This window comes from Tetrao urogallus (genome assembly GCF_951394365.1).
Source record: "Tetrao urogallus genome assembly, chromosome: Z".
Taxonomy (NCBI): domain Eukaryota; kingdom Metazoa; phylum Chordata; class Aves; order Galliformes; family Phasianidae; genus Tetrao; species Tetrao urogallus.
Window position 1 is genome coordinate 43,536,143 of NC_136816.1, and position 17,758 is coordinate 43,553,900.

A 17,758-nucleotide genomic window follows, 5' to 3' on the forward strand; every position below is an offset into this window, starting at 1 on the left:
TCTCATAAAAATTCATAAAAACCTCTCCCTAAAATGTGAAATAAGCTTTATCTTTGTCCTAAACTATGCAAGCACAAGCTCACAAAATAGAAAAACCTAGGAAAGAAGATACATACAAAGATACAGAAACCATTCCAGAAATTTGTAGCGCACATTAAATTTTACTGAGGTTTTCTTGTAAGTGCTGTAGATTTTTTTTTTATTCAGTGTTGATGTGACACCCCATTGCTCTCTCTGCTGGTAATATTACATTTATTTTTGAAAAGTGCTGTAGGCTAGCTCTACAATGTGAGTAAGGCAGGTCTCATTTTCTGTTTTGTTGAACATCTTAAGTTTCTTACCTTATTTTGTATCCTCAATGATGTAAAATATTTCTGAAAAATACTGTTTCTGGAAGGGAATGATGGGACATCACCTCCTGAGTTCCTTCTTTACTCTCTTGTCGTTCTGCAATGCTCCCAGAAAAGCATACGTGAACATGATGTGTCAAAGGAGAGATAAAAGATGTAAAAAGAATGCATTTTTTGGATCATCCAGAATTCATAGAAATGTTAATGTGAAGTTCATAGATACCAGCTTCATATTATATCGAATTTACCAGAATTGAGGATTTTTGTACCTTACTAAAAAGAGGTCATCTTCATTTGCAAGATATTTCCTATTTTATTTTTTTGATCTACATGAATATTTCCTTTTAAATGAGTCAGAGGTCTCTAGTAACATGGGAATCACAATTTGCTGGCTGCATGGATCATCTTTACATAGACAGTACCCTTTCATCTGAGGCAGACTACAGAGTAATGTCTAGAGGGTGTAGTACTGTTAAGGGTAGCAGCTAAGCCTTACAGCAGCTTGCTCACTTAGTCCCAGTGACCTAGAGAAGAGAACTGTAAGGGTGAGAGTGTGAAAACTCACTGACTGAAAGACTGTTTAATAGGCAAAGCAAGAGTTGTCTGTGCAAGCAAAGCGCAAGAATTCTTTCATGCCATTGACAAATAGATGTTCAGACAGATATTTAGCCATTTCCAGGAAAGCAAGGCTCCAACAGTTGCTGAGGTCACTTTGGAAGACAAACACCATCACTCCAAATATCCCTCCCTCTTTCTTGTTTCCTTTAGCTTTTACAATTGAGCATCAGGTCACATGGTACATGATACCCCTTTGATCAGTTGAGGTCAGCTGTCCTGGCTGTGTGCTATACCGTCTTTTCATAAGCTCCTACACTAACTGCTGGAATGGGCATCATGAAGAATGCAAAAGGCCTTGACTTTGTAAGCACTGCTCAGCAACAGATAGAAAATAGCAGTGTTATCAGTACTGTTTTGGCTGCAGATTCAAAACATTGCACTGTATGAGCAGCAATGAAGAAAACTAAGCCTGCCGTACCCCAAACCAGTATGCTTGTCTGTGTTAAATCAAAGAATGCTCACATTTTTCTCATTCTTTCCAGTCTGTTGTCTGTTAATGGGCTTTTTATGTTCACCTTGCTATAAAAGCATTGCGTGATTTGAAGGAGCCATTTGAATTTTTTTTTAGCTACAGTTAAGATAATAAGGATGCAAAATTCCAGTGTTTCTTTATTAGTGATAAAAAGTCTGTCATCTGTGTAAAATTCTAGGTAGATGTGTTGTATTTTCAGATTTTGGAATCTTAATATTGTTGAGAGGTGATCAAATGTAAATGCCTTTGCTTTTAGTTTCAATAGCTTTGTAAGCTGCTTTGTAATTAGTAAAATAAGCCAACCTATCACATCTCAGGACAAGATGAATCATAAACTGCCTCTTGTCTTCCCATGCATAGAATTTTCTGGTTCCAAGTGCAGACAGCTTGTAATGACTTAGATGTGAATACTGGAATGGACATTGCAGTGTTACTGTAAAGACTGTTTTTTTTCTTTGTATGGCATATGCAGTACTTCTCTAATAGTAAAAAAATTCCCTTTTTATTGAGAGAGTATCCTGAATGTTACAACTTTTAAGCAATTTCACTGTCTTTAGATCATGAGCCCAAATTCTGTCAGCATTATTTTTTAAAAGTAGTTTGGAAGGGAACCAAATTCCTTACTTGGAGGTGGTGTATGCAAGAGAGGAAACAGAAGATCATATTTGCTTCAGTCCATTTACAGCCTGTGCATGCTAATAATAGTAAATGGTTTTAGAAATGAATGCATGTTGAAGTTTGTTCTTAAAATTGGGCAGATTTCATATCTTATAGAGACAAATATAGTTTTAATATATTATATACTGTATATCTATATATTACATAGTATATAGTAACCTAAATAATGAATCTGGTTCCTATGTTATTGACTGCCTAGACTTGTCATGGGGCAAAAAAACCCACACCACGGTGGTTTTGTTTTGTTTCAGTTGTGTTGTTTTTGGCTCATGCATGTATGGACACTTCATATGATGCTCTTGCTTTTGAAAAATGGGATCTGTGTTACTATGTATCACATACAAATGTAGCAGAAAAATTTGGTAGACAAAGCAGGTCTGATCTTTTCAGATCTTTGTTAAGACTGATATTACTCTTAATATTAATCAGCTTTCTTAGTTTTTCACATGGAGAACTGGGGGCACACCCTGAAATTCAGAAAACGAAGAATAATTTGCTGGGGAGTCTAGTCAGTGTTTCTGCCTGGAATATGACACCAGAGCCCCACTGGACTCATTATTCCAAGTGCAGCTAAGATTGTTTTGTCATAAAATTTTAAGCCACAGAGTTGTTTGTCCGAATTGTGGGTTTTTTTTATATCAGATGAACAGTGTGAAAATTTGGTTATAAGTAGCCTTTTAGTCAGTTGTCTTGCAAAGTTCTTTCAGTTTTCAGATATTAATTAAGCTTGAAGTACTACAGTGTTTTAGAGACTGCAGTATATTCCACCTTTCGTGGAAATACTGTTGTAGAAATTTTGGCTTTGTCCGAGAGCTTGCATTTTTTTAAGCTGACGGGCTAGTGTTTAGCACCGATTCAAAAACCTGGATATTTTTTTCCACACAGCCATCTGGAATTAGCCTTCCTGCTCATTAATAACACTTGTGATTTTTTTTTTGGCTGTGTGCCTTCCTCTCTCTTAATTTTTATTTTTTAAATATTAAATAGAACAAAATACAGATGCTGTGGAATTAAAACCACTTTTAATAATTTGTGGTGTAATCATTTTATCATAGTACTGATTAATTCATGAGTAAAATATTATCAGTGTTTGCTTGCTGGCATTTATTCCCAGGTGAAAATAATGCATTTTGAACTTTAAAGGCAAAGAGAAACATGGACATTTTAAATTAAAAAAAAAAAAAAAAGGTAAGGTAAAGGTGATAGCTTTAAAGCTAATAGAGGAAGCTGTTTCAACAGAAAGAAAATGGTTTATCTTCAGGTTTTACATAGTATTCTTGGATCTTTTAATTGGTCTACTGTCAGAAGGATAGCTTGTGGTTATTGCTTCTATTTGTCCAGCAGGAGGAGTACAATTACTACTAGAAACAAAGGAAATAATTAAAACGTCTGTGGAGGATCCTAGCAGAAAACATTGTGGTCCAAATAAGACTGCTTATGAGTTCTTTGGCTTTGATGATCAAAAATATTTGATTTTTGGAAGCTCAGTCTGAAGAGTTGTGTCTTCATTAAAATTCTGAAGGTTGGGGAATCTCTATTCCTTAGATTGTATTCAGTGTTGCAGATTGTGAAATAAGATTAATGAAAGATGTTAGGAAATATTTGTTAAAACTTGTGAGAATATTATTTACAGAAAAAATTATTTGAATAGTACTTATGCATTAATATGAAATGAAATCTGGAAATAGGAATCATTCTATTCTTTAGTCTTGAGACACCAAAGGAGACATTTTTCCTTGGGGTTATGAAATGACCTACAGGACGTGTGAGTTTTTTTTATGTGTTAAAAACAAATTAGCCTCCTTGGTTCTCTGCAAAAGCAAAACAAAAAACAGCATAGCCTCCTATATAGTTACAGGGACAGTATATGAATTCTTAATAAAGTTAAGAAAATAAATACATTGTCTGCATTGAGGAAAAAAAGAAAAGACTGAGAGGATAACACTTTTTAAAAACTTGATCTGTTGGTAATGTTATTTTTATGCTAAGGTTGTTTTCCCTTTTAAACTCTTTTCTACGTCTAAAGTAATTTCAGAATTATCACTGGATTGAGCTCTGTGTAGACAATTAATTTTATAGTTGGAGTTCTTTTTGCATTTTAGTTTATTTTTTGTGTGAGTGAATTTTCTCTCCTCCAAAACCTGTATTCTGTGAGTTTTTTTCTGCTTTTTTTTTTTCTTTTTTTTTTTTTTTTTTTTTTTTTTTTCCTTCCCCTAACCTAGCAGCCTGGCTTTCTTCTGTATTCTGCACTGTCTTTGTGGTATGTAGATTGATAGACTGACTTTATCACCAGACTGAGACAAAAATGCTAGACATTTGAAACTGAGAGTAAATACGCAGATTATCGTGCATGGAGCTTATTCTGTGTTCCTTTCCTAGGAGAAACATGGAATGTTACTGTATTTTGTTAGCAATTAATATACTATGTAGTATGTTTTCGTAAAGAAGCAGAATTGAGTGAGTATTACTTTTTAAACGCAAATTTGTGAAGGTTGATGGTTGTTTTCACTTTGTCTGATCTGGAAAAGATACTGTAGTCCTGGATTACTTCTGCTGGAAGCTGTGTCCTCTGTACTAAGTGTGCTGTTCTTAAAATAGTAAACCCTGGGGAATAATAGCAATAATGGTCGCATCATTTATAATGACATTGGGCTGTACTCATCAGTTTTGACCTTTTTCTTATATGTAAGGATGAACTCGTAACAGTCTTAGTGGTCAACATTAGTATGTGTTACAGGGATCATCCATGACAGCTGATGCTTAGAAATGAAGACATGGTGTATGCTCTGCCATAGGGTAGAGACAAGAGAAAGTCTTGTGTGACTCTGTGTCATGGAGATTTGTGGAAAGTGTTGGTATTACTTTTTGAGATAAAGGTGTTATATCCTATAGCTTGCAATACAGCCCTCACTTTCTTATTCTGTGCCAAATTTCTGTTCCACACGTTTCTATCCATGTCTTTTTGCAAGTAATCCCCAGTCTTTCTGGTTTGTACCAGAAGGTACAGGTAGAAGTAGTGGCTAATGGCAGCTTAAAAGCCTCTTTTAACAGGCAAAAAAATATGCTGGGGAAGTGTGAAAGGGACACAGCATATCTGAGCTACATAGGAAGGAAAAGTGTGGCAACAAGCCATTTGTACTGATAATTAGCCAGAACAGTCAGACTGTGATGTTAACCAAAAAAAAGAGAAGGAGGCTGGCTACCTAAAGCGCTGCTTTTATTGTTAAATCAGTGTATATTACATCTGTGGTAAGACCACTGATGTCAGCCGGGCCACATGTGGAAAAAAGCTGCTAGGAGACAAAATTCTACTGCTAAGAGAGAAAGTTTGTATATTGATGATTAGTTTATGTATGTGTGTGTAGTTCTTGCTCTGAATGCAGTTTGTGTGATTTTGGAGACAGAGGCAAGCTATGTTAGTATGGTTAGTACATTGAGATGAATGAGTCCCTAAATTATGTATGAACAAGAGGGATCAATTTGGCAGGAGGGATCAATTACTTATTGTCTAGTCTCAGGGCTGGTTTATGGTACCTTTCTGTGGTTTTCTTACAAGGAATTTTTTTTTTTTTATCAGTCCTGAGAAGGAGTAATAAAAATTGAGATGAACTCACATATAAAGCAGCAACATCCTAAATGTATGATTATTATAAAGGAAAGACATGGAGCTCTTGGAGCGGGTGCAGAGGAGGGCCACTAAGATGATCAGAGGGTTGGAGAACCTCTCCTACCAAGAAAAGTTGAGGGAACTGGGCTTGTTTAGCTTGCAGAAGAGAAGGCTCCAGGGAGACCTCACTGTGTTCTTCCAGTACTTGAAGGGAGCTTATAAACAGTAGGGGGGGGACAGCTGTTTACAAGGGTGGATAGTGATAGGACAAGCAGGAATTGTCTTAAACTGTCTTGGGGAGGTTTAGGTTAGATATCAGGAGGAAGTTTCACACAGAGGGTGGTGAAGCACTGGAACAGGTTGCCCAAGGAGGCTGCGGATGCCCCATCCCGGGAGGCATTCAAGGCCAGGCTGGATGTGGCTCTGGACAGCCTGGTCTGGTGGTTGGTGACCCTGCACATAGCAGGAGGTTTGAAACTAGATGATCATTGTGGTTCTTTTCAACTCAGGCCATTCTATGATTCTATGATTATCATTGCTGCAATTTAAATGAATTCCTTTCAAAATGTTTCTTGTTTTCATGGAATGACGCATTTCTGTATCACAGTAAAATTGTAAAAGTAGCTCTATTTCTGCAAATGATTTGGGTTTCTGCAGAAAAATACTGTCTTGTTTCTGCAGATTGCTAGGTGACAGCTCAGTAGTGACTTCTAGTTCATCACTGCATCAGACACTTTGATTCCCCTAGGGACATACAATGGGGGAAAAAATACTTAAGATGTCACCTCTTCTCATTAGTAATTCAGCAGCTTAGCTTCTTTTGCTGTAGACACTTTCATGTTTTAGGGAGGAAGGAGAGATAGGATACGAGTTCCTGGTCTTCACTAAAAGAGAATTAAATTTTCTTTTGCTATATCAAGCCTGGTAATACTGACTTGAGAGAGAGAGACTTTCTTGTCTTATCATGAGTTCAAAGGGAAAACATAAGCTGTGTTCCTTGTTACTTACAGTAAGATTTTATTTGGTATTGGGTGATTTTAAAAGTGTATTTACTGTTTTCTTCTGAAGACTGTGTTCAAGAGAAGAGTTTGTCCATCAAACTCTTGGGAGGTTGTACTGCTTTTATTAATGGGAATATGTAATGCTAGATCCAGAATGTGACTTCACTGCTGGCAGTCTTCTTTTACATCTTAGTGTTTTCTGTTAAGATAAGGATAAATACATAGAAACATTTCAGATCAACAAAACACTGTATCTATGAAGATATGAAGATATTTTAACTATCTTCTAGAACTATCTTAGTGTCTTACCTTGTTTTTCTTTAAATGTTGGTGTAGGTGGTTAAAGGGGAAACTGAAATTATCATGGCTGATTTTGAGATAGTGTAATTTTGAATTAACTGGTTGACTGACTAAAAAAAACAGTTAAATAGAATGAAAGTGAATATGTTCCCTATATCTGTAAGAAAAGCTAGTCTTAACAAGAGCTGGCTTACCAGTTTAGAAAAAGAGAGTGCGTTTTGATTTTTGGTTTTTGATTTAGCTGTTTAGTTAGTGATTTCTAGTTCTTCCAGTAATTATTTACTTTAGTAGCTGCTATAAACTTCTTCCTGGGTTTATATTTTGAAACTTAGTGGAAATAAGGGTAAAATCCTATGCCTTTTAAAATTGTGTGCGCGCGTGTGTGTGTTCTCAATTAAACCCCAGTGTTCCTGAATTTGAGTTCTTCTTCCTTGACTCCAAGTGGTTGAGTGTAAAGAATAAAAGTTCAAAAGCAGTAGGAATCTTTTTTTTTTTCATTCACTTCACTTTTATGTTCTGGTTGTAATTTATAGTTTACTTGAGAGGTTTTAATAGTTTCCTGCTGTGATCTGGCTTTTCTGAGTGGAAGAACAGATGTGTACATTCAAAAGACAGCCTTGAGAACATAATCGTGACTTAAAACTAAGAGAATGGCTGTGCTAATTCATTATCAAAGGATAAGATGGGGTGTGAACTTGCAGTACATCTACAGTAACTGCAATGTACAAATGTTTTCTTGTGGTAAAAATAAGATGCTTTATCCTTTGAAAAAAAAAAAAAGCTTTAAAACTCTCTTGTGATTTTCATATTTTCTACTGACTAAAATCAGACTTTCTAGAGCAGGTGGTACAGTAAATTCATATCCTCTGCTCTGAGACAGCTTTTTTTGTGCACCAATATCCAATGTGATAAGCTATCACTAGGTGCTGAGTAAAGATAAGTTAATGTGGAATAATAGGTGGCATTACAGTTAGGCCAAGGAAATTGAGATACTTTGATTTTTTAGATATTGTCTTTAAGCTAGGAATGCTACTATTTTTATGATAAAGAGATGGTGCTAAAATGAAGTTTGTTGTGGCTGTGAGACAATAAGTTCTATGCATTAGACTATTTAACATAATGGCTTTGTTATATTTTAAAGCTCGTGTATAACAGTCTGACGCTGATGAAGGTAGAAAAATGAGGAACAACTCATCTGAGCTAAATTCCCTCAATTTAAATACCTGAATTTTTAGCAGAATAGTGAAAAAACTGTTTATGCACATAAATGATTGTTTTATAATTTTAACATACAAATAAATCAATGATTTGCCACATAACTCAAAATCCGGTGTTTGCTTCTAGCTGTAAATCATTTAGAATGGTTCTTATCTAGTATGTGCAATCAGTTCAAAGATTTAAATTAACTTTTAAGTTCTAAAGTCTCTCTCTCCTTTTTGTCTTGTTCTAGGACGTTTTTGTATTTAGACATGAACTTGCTCTTCTAAGAATATCTGCCTTCATGGGTATAATAATATTAGGCGGAATAAGTGGACTCTTTTACACTCAGCTAATTGGTATTTTCACTGTAAGTATCTAATCCCTTAATTTTAGAAATATGTATTTATTTTACTTTTGATAAAATTAATAAAAACAGAAAAGCATGTTGTATTTTAAGAATAGAGAAATCCTCTCACTGTTTCCACTTATTCATTATGTGATTTATCAAAAGTCTGTTTTCAAGGAAATCTTAAGAAGCCTTCTGTCAAACTGGTGTCTGATAATTCACCTATCAAAGCAATTTCCTGACTTGTGTTAATAAAATAAAACCTTACATTGTTATGGATTGATAAAGCGTACAAAGTACTTTGCTATATTTTGATATTTGTTTTTAATTTTAAACTTTTATATGCCATGGTCTCAGTCTTTGTGACAGTGAGGCCTGCTGATAAATCATACATTTTGAGAACATATACTTTTTCTTAAGTATGTTAATAAACAAGCTTTCATATCTTCTCAGTTACTAAATTGTAGAATGAGAATGTATTATATTAATTGTTACAGTACAAATTCAAATTCTATACTTAAATGTAGAAACAAGAGTAACCCAGAAAACCACTTCTACATGGAAATGTTTCACACTTAAATTAATTTAGTAATTTAATAAATGTTTGTGAGACGAAAACACTAGTTCCTTCTTTACATTAGAAATTAATCACTGCTAGTGAATGCTGTAGAACTGCATTAAGAATACATAGAAATGTTTAGAGCACTCCAGTGTTGAACTGGAGTAAGCCTCTACATATCTAAAAGAATTATGATCTGGTTTGCCAGACATTTTTTAGACATAATGAAGTACAAGATAACTGCATCTTTGTGACTACAGCTGATTGAGATCTACCTGAGAATTAATTCTGGCATTACCAGGGCTTGTGTGTTAACCCACCAGATGCATAATGGAAAACCTTCTAATTGTAATGTGTAATCCCTTTGTGTGGAATAAAGGAAACAATATGGTAAATTTTGAAATCTTTTAGATAAAAATAATATTGTTTTCATTGTGTTTTCTTTCTCTGAGTTACTTTGATCCTTGAATGACTGTTGCAAAACAATATGCCGTCTAGCAATCTTCCAGCATTCTGAACTCTCAACTCTAGCTCTGTTTACTTTTTGCGCCTCTTTGTGGTGTGCCTGATTTCTCTGTTCCAGGGTCTGGCTGATAAGTCAACTCTGTGTTTAAATGCCTGCGCACATCGTTTATGTCTGTGTACTTTAGAGTTTTGCCTTGTTAGGTATCTAGCTAAAGTGGTGCAGACATCTGGATTCTACTCCTTCTCCCACTGGTGGAGGGAGACAAGAAGCCTTAATGTTCATATGCTGAATTGTGCATGTCTTTTGAGACTGTTTAATGGCTATACGAGAAGAAACAAAAAAACATGCTTTCAGTACTACTCCAGAAATTATGCAGGAGAGAACAAAACAAAACCTACATGTATATGGCAGTATAATTCTTCCTGTTGCTGCCAGAAGCGAAATTAAATTTTGGCACTGACTGTCAGTGTCCACCTATACTGTTAATATACATGAAAGAAAAACTGAGTGAAACCAATTGTCAGACATACCTGAAACTTGGAACATTTGTATTTTGGCGCAAAATACCTACTGTACTGCCCCTGTGATGCACATGAACTCTTAGTATGTTCTTTCACCAGTCTGACCCCTTATGCAGTTAGACTGCCACCAGCCTAGAAAATAATATTGAAAAGCTGCATTCTTTGTGCCAGTTCTGTAACACACTGTGTTGTACATCCCATTGCACCTATTGAGCTGGCTACTGCCCTGAAATAGGTGGGAGCTGAAAATAATGTTTTCAAGACCAACCTCATTTTCTGTTGATTGTCGAGCTCCAGCATGCCTAGATAATTTCTTTTGTCATATTTGACAAACTCACTACAGAATTGCACATATAGATATACAGTCTCTAAGAGTCAGACAGCAGAAGGTACAGGTCTGAAGTAGGGCCTGTTACTGCACTCTGCCTGAAGTAGAACTTCTATGCCTGCCTTTTATGCACAGTGTTTTAGGTCTGGGATTACTGGGAAGTAGAAATCTGTAATTGGGATCTCTGTTCACACCACGTGACTACTGTTGCATTGACTCATTGAATATAGGCTAGAAGGATCTTCGGAAGGTTATACCCTATGCAGCAGGGCCAGCTGCATAGAAAGGTTTATTCAGTGATATTCTCAGTCTCCTCAGTCAAATATATCCAAATACAGAAGCAACACAGTCCCCCCGTTTAACCCGTTTCAGTGTTTCAGTCCTGCTAGTCAAATTTCAAACAAAAAAAAAACAAATCTGTTGTTGAGGTTGTGCTTAGACTGTAACTTCTATCAGAAAATCTAACTGTACAGTGTTGTTGTGTGGGGATTTGCTTTCTCCATAAGCAGTTCCCAAAAGTTTTGGGTAGCCAGTGAAAAAGGCAGGTGAGAGGGCAGCGGCTGAGTAGTTTCAGGGCTCCCCAAAGGCACTTGTGATGGTTTGAATAGGGAAACAAAGAAAATGGATGTGTCCACCCGCAGTGCTGAGTGCAATGTAGATGCATTTATGTCCTGTAGAAAAAAAATAAAATACGGTCGCTTAGAAATAGTAGTAACATGCTTACCGTGTTGGAGTTCAGCACCAAGCATTCCTGCATGAATAGAGCAAATTTTGTCTGAAGTGAACTATATTTAAAATGATGAGTTCATGATGAATTCATTGTAAGGTACAGATAAAAATTTACCACAGTTTAGACAATTAGAGACTAGTAGTGCAGGCTTGAGGTTATTTTAAAAGAAACGTATGCATAGGCGTGCACAGTTACTTTAATTGCTCTGATTCTTGAGATCATGCACTTGCTGAAACAGCGCAGATATCTTCAAGAGGGATGGAAGAGAGCATGGGCCTCTGTTTAGATGAGCTAAGTAAGTTCAAGTTTGTTGGGTTTTATCTTTGTTATTTACCTGCATTTCAAATTCTGCCAAAATTGGATTTTGAAAGGTAAAAATGAAGATTTATCTAAATTTGACTCTTAGTGTAGCAAAACTTTTTGGTTCTCCATAAAATGAGCTTGCATTGTATAACTTTTTAGACACCAAGCCAATAGTTTATATTTCCTGTCTCTAACAAAAAGCAATAGAAGCACCTAAGGCTTACTGTCAGTCTCACAGAAGCAACGTGCTGTATGAAACCATAGTTTTCTTCCTTCTTTAGTGTCATCAGTAGTAAAGTGCTAGTACCTGAAATGACACCTTCTGGCTTCTGTATGCATGGATGGTTTCCACAGTGATGACTGCTCAAACATAAGTGATTGGAATGTAGCTCAGTTATGAAGCAAGATAGGTACTCTCTGGTTCAGAGCACTCTGGTGCTTGTGCTGATTGTTCATGCTTATAGAAGTAAAATTGCTAGTTTATCTTTTTTTGCTACAGCAGCAGGACAGGTAAAGTTGAATATATGGAATGCATTTGCATGTTGTTCCCTTTTTATACATCACTTTTCTGAGCAGAATTCCTCTTTACGGTAATTGAGCTATTATTGCTCAATAAGCCATATGATTTGAGAAATGTTGGTGTTTTCTCTCCTTGGGGCTTTCTTTTTCTGAAGTCAGAAATGTCTAACTTGTGACGGAGAGACCATATCCAAGATACTCAGATATGCTTGAAACAGTGAAATAGCTAAAAATAGCAAAACATATTATGAAATGCAGCTGAGGTATTCTGCCTTGTGTGCTGACACTTGCTAGATTCCAGTGTTGCTCTGCAGTTGTCTGATCTATGTCACTGTGCAAGTCTTCTTGGTTAAAACAGCAGATTCTTTATGTAAGAGTTCCTGAACTAAGAAAAAAGGGGGTGTTATCTTCTGTTCTTCTTTAACAAGTGTGTTCAGTGGGTACCTGGTGTAGGGAACCTGCTTTGGCAGGGGGGTTGGACTTGATGATCTCTGGAGGTCCCTTCCAACCCCTACAATTCTGTGATTCTGTGATAGATGCTTGGATAAAGTCTTGTCTCTGATAAAAATAAAGCCATTGTAACTTGCATATGTATGGCTCTTGCGCAAAGTGATTACCAGACCAAGTTACCCAATATGCATTAATCTTTTTGAGAATGTATTCCACTTTTCTTACTGTGATATTACTGCTGGAGTGTCTTGAGCACGCTGCTATTAATATCTCATCTGAGGGTTCAGGCAGTCAAAGAGCAGGGGAGGTGACTTCCCACAATGAGAGTAGAGCAGCTGGTTGGCAAAAACTGTCCTTAGAAGAACTTTTGACATGAATTATTCTCATGAACTGGGGAGCAGCTGAGGTGGCCACTTTATATGAGATTAGTGCTTTCTCCCTAGAAACTAGCATATGTGTAACACTCTTGTAGCAGGAAGGGCACGTGGCTCTTGTCATTCTCCTGCAGTTCTTTCCCAAAGCTCTGTTTGCCTTTACTCTTCGGATCTTCATGAATTTTAGCACTTTTTCCTTTTTTGCATAACTTGGAGATAAAAATAACTAAATTATGTCTAATTTAGAAATCTCTGAAACAAGGAGAAAAACTCAGATTGTAATTCAGGGGATACTCTTCTTTAATTCTCAGCATAACAGTTAGTCTTATTACTAGCCATTTTTGTGCTTCTGAAGAGCTAGGTGGTAGAAGTCAGTTTCACCCAAGAGGTAAGATCATGTAGTATTGACAGCCTGCTTGTTTTCTGTGCATTACAGTAGCTTTTTCAGTCCTCTATTCCCTGTCATTGTTTGTCCTGCAAATTTAAGTTTTGTTTTTCTTAACAGGAGATGAGTCAGTATTTGTAGATTTCTGGGCAGCAAAGGCAAGTTTAGAATAGTAAAGTAAGTTAAAAAAAAAAATAAAATTGTTCTCCTGCTGTGAGTAATTATTACTGGTACCACTTAGTTCAGATGGCTTCTAGCTGGGACTCTCCTGTGAGCAATTATTTCTCAATCACTGCAAGAAGAACAAGTTAACAAGATGGCTCTAGTACAGGTGCTTCCAAACTACTTCATCAAGGCAAAGAGATGTTTAATATATTTGTTATTTGTTGGTTTGTTTTAAAATATAAAAATAGTATTTATATATAAATTAATGTTTTGCTTGAGGCAGTTCATTGAAAGTTTTCTACAAAAACATCCAAAATATGCTGTCTTGAGTAACTACTGCTTATGCTAGTTAATGGCATTTTACTGCAGTGACAAATGCTGTGTTTGTTTAGGAAGAATATTTTGCACTGAACTTAAGAGCAAATCTTGAAGAGCGGATGTTACTTCATTTTATTTCCATTTACCTTCTTCTTTTCTGTAATTAACCTTATATCACATAAGAAAATTTGATTAGAAGTTAAATGGTGTCCAGAAGCTTGTTTCCTTTTTGAGGACACATTTTCTTCACATTTTTTCTTAAGAAATTCACTCTTTTGTTATTTTTTATACACAACAGCTTTTTTTTTCCTTGAAAAAAAAATTTGTTTTCCTTGAAAAGTGTATATAAACCAAATTTGTTTGTATGAAAAGACATAAATTCACCAAGAGGAAATAAAAGAGCCGTCTCATCAGCTATAGATAGCTTCAAATTTATGATTACAAGAGGTGAAGAGCTGTAATCTAGTCTTCTTTAAAAAGGTGAAACTGCCAGGTTACTTGAGCATGTATTTGTAGAAGACCAGCCCTGGCATTTACACTTGTCTGTTTCGCTCCTAGAATCACAGAATCGTGTTCCTGTTCTGCTTACAGAAATTAGTATTTTTTATTTTATTTTTTCAGAATTTCAACAGTTAAATGAAATAAAACACAGATTTTATGAAATTTAATTTAAATGAAATAAAACAGTTAAAAACACAGGTTTTTGACTGGTATGGTAAGATTCTGACGTCAGTAATATTTGATTCACAAGATATTACTGTAGTTCCATACTATACATACTATGGCGTGGCATTTAAATAATGATTTATCTGATCATCTTGATGTGTTGCAAAACAACTCCTTTTTAAACATTTCTGCTTTGTATCCAGTGAGATTTTTAAATTGCACCAGACAGTGCTAAATATATTCAATTTTCTGGCCTGTTGTAAGGTGTGTGGTACCTTTTGCATGTGTGAGGCCTGGGTTCTTCTCAAGATCTGCGCTGTTTTTTGTTTTGTTGGCTGCCACCTGTCTACAGCAATCAGACAGTTCTCTCTTTCTCTTCCTCTGTACAAAAGGAAAATCCCATCTTCCCATGGATGGTGGAAGGTAACAGGATAATCAGTTCAGCAGTGATCCTCTGATGTCATTGTGGGAGCCCTGTAAAAGCGGATTATCTGTGACCCAGATAAAATAATTAGAAATTACTCGGACACTTACAAATAACGGATCTACTAATCTCATTTCCAAAGTTAGAAAAGGTCTGTCTCTCAACATAACACTACCAGATGTTTCAGTTAAACAGCATCCTTTGCAGAGACTAATCTGAACCCTAATTTTAAAGGATTACCTTTGGTTGTTTTTTATTTCAAACTCTAAACAGTTAGTGTTTTCATTTTTCCATATGTTCAAACAAACCCTATGAACTTATATACATTTTCTTTATTTTTCCGTGACGGTCTATCAAATAGGATTTTCTGTGATTTTAAGTCAGTATAGCAGGTATGCACTTTTCTTTAAAATTATTTAGTAAGTAACTTGTTTTTCTGGGGCAAAACTGTGTAATGGATGGACTTCTATAAATTTAATAGATACCACATGTTCTTTATGCAAGGGAGCATATGTATTATCACAACCTAAGTGGACAGTGACTTTATTAATTTAATTAATGCTGCCAGGGTTTCCTGTTAATTGATGGTTTGAATGGTGCGGCGTGATATACCAGTATCCTGGAGCCTCAATGCTATGTGGATGTGGTAGAGAAATTTCCCTTCGTTTGCCTTGAGGAGGATGGGAAGGAAAACAGTTTAACAGCTGGTGTTCAGCAGTCTGTCTGGTGTACAGTATGATGCCTATCCGCATAAATTTGTCTCTTTAGAAGCATGTTTAAGTGTTGATATTTGTATCTTGTTGTTGCATTGTTTCTCCTTTTTACCTTCAAGTAGCAAATGTATTTCAGTGGTATTTTTGTGGTCTGGCTGAGCAGATATATCTCAACATGGACATCCTAAACTTACTAACCCATAACAATTGAACATCTTACTGTGACTGATACAGTAAGAATGTGTTGAGGAACATTGTTCATTTTAATCAGGGTTTCATTTATTTTCTAAAGAGAAGAAAACAACTTTCATTTTAAGGAAATAAAATAAGTGGAAGTTGCACAAATTAATTTTTTGATGTTTTTATCCTAAAGAAATATTTTCAAGCACTTAATTCCTTTAGAAGTATCATTTCATGTAATAACGTAAAATGAAATACAAACAATAAAAAAAAAAAAAAGGAGAAAAATAAATGCAATTCTGTGTAGAATCAGCATCAGACAAAACTTTACCAGAGATACAATACAAGATAATGCAACGTAGATGAATTTATTCTAGGAACAAAATCAAATGGATGGTAAATTCTTTCCATATTTTACAGTGTTGATTCGTTACTGTTTAGTATATGGCAAGCACGAGTTTTCTAGTTGTGCTAAAATGCTTTTTTTCTTAAGAAATAAGTATCTCATAGTTAAAAATATTTGTAATCTTTAATCAGATAATCTATTAAACCGTTTTGATTAGTGAAATAATAAGAGCTTTTTTTTTTTTTTTTTTTTTTTTTTCCCCCCCTAAGGATGGCAGAAAAGTAATCAGAGAACTATTAATCCTCATAATTAAGTTTAGCACAGAAGAAATTGGGGTTTACAGGGGAAATCAGGATTCCTAGGCAAGCATATACTTTGCCCGGTTATAATAAACTGTGAAATACGAATTGTGGAGAAAAAACAGACTGTATTTATGTATAAACCCAATTAATAATTTCAAATCAGAGATATAATGGAAAATAAGTTCACGTGAACCCTGCCAGTCTGTATCTACTCCATTCTTTTTATCCATTCTCCTTTTCCCGTCTCCACCTTTAATCTGCTGATACATAAATCTCCTATTAGAAGACTACATAAAGTCCAATAAATTAATTGGTCAGGAATTAATTGGTCTTGGTCTTTGAATGAGATTTTGTTAACTGTTTAAATTGAATCTCTAACTTATTTTTCTGAACCAGATAAGGAATTAGATTAATTTGTAAAGAAATATATCCTGCCAGTCTAGAAGTCTACATACTTTCCATTAAAACAAAACTTTAATTTCCTTTAAAAAGCTCTCTCATAAGCTATTTAAAGTATCAAAATAAATCCAAGTGTAAAATGTCCAAAGTGGCAGAAGATCTCATTTGTTTTAAATCATGGCAGGTTTTTAGGTAAATTGAGAATACTTTTATTGAGAACCATCATTTTCATTAGTTTTAAGGAAATGCATTACTTTGAAAATTTAGTCAAAGATATTTCATATTTTACAAAGAAGCAAGAAGAATACCACACCAATAATATCCTCTTTGCTGCCCAGGGAAGAAGTCCTGACATAACTCAGTAATTTTTCTAAATAAGAAGAGAAGTACCTTGGAACAGCTTTAAATAAGTAACTATAATAACAATGTATTCCTGTTCTCAGAGCCAAATACCGGGTTGTCAAATTTAGACATGAGACAATTAAAATGACTTGTGTGTGAGGACAGCCAGTGGCTAGCCTTGCAAAGCATTTTTTCCTTAATATTTTTTTCTTTTATTGCTATGTATGAAGAAATTATGTGCATGTTATGTCATGTGTTTGGGGGTCAAGCAGGAACCTGCACCTAACACACCATGGATTTGAAATACAATGAGGAAATGTGTTTTTTTTCCAACTTATTTGCAAATGCAAAGATGCAAATTTGTTGTCATGTTTTCTTTCACTGAATTATTTAATAATAACTGACATGAATAACAAGTTTTACAAACGCAATGCATCAGAGACTAGAACTGTGTAGGAATATTCCTTACACATATACCATAGCCTCTTTTTTTTTTTTTTTTTTTAATTTTGCATGCAGTTCTCTGATTTAAGAATTTTAAAACATAGAGGCTAGAACTCAACTAGTAATTTTCAAACTGAACCTAACTGATATTGATAAAACTAATTGTATTTTCTTATGTAAGAATTCGAGATTAAGAAAACTATGCTAAAAGGTAGCCATATATAAAATGAAAATGTAATTAATGCCAACATG

At 35.1% G+C, this 17,758-nt stretch overlaps 1 protein-coding gene across 1 annotated transcript in view; it reads left to right on the plus strand.

Moving 5' to 3' along the window:
• Positions 1 to 17,758, plus strand: part of ZDHHC21 (zDHHC palmitoyltransferase 21) — a gene marked incomplete at its 3' end in the record, with an annotated part of 30,767 nt that overhangs the window by 7,786 nt on the left and 5,223 nt on the right. Inside the window, exon 5 of the mRNA XM_079548703.1 lies at positions 8,477 to 8,593. Within this exon, the coding sequence (XP_079404829.1) occupies positions 8,477 to 8,593 (117 nt within the window). The remainder of the gene's footprint in view (positions 1 to 8,476; positions 8,594 to 17,758) is intronic.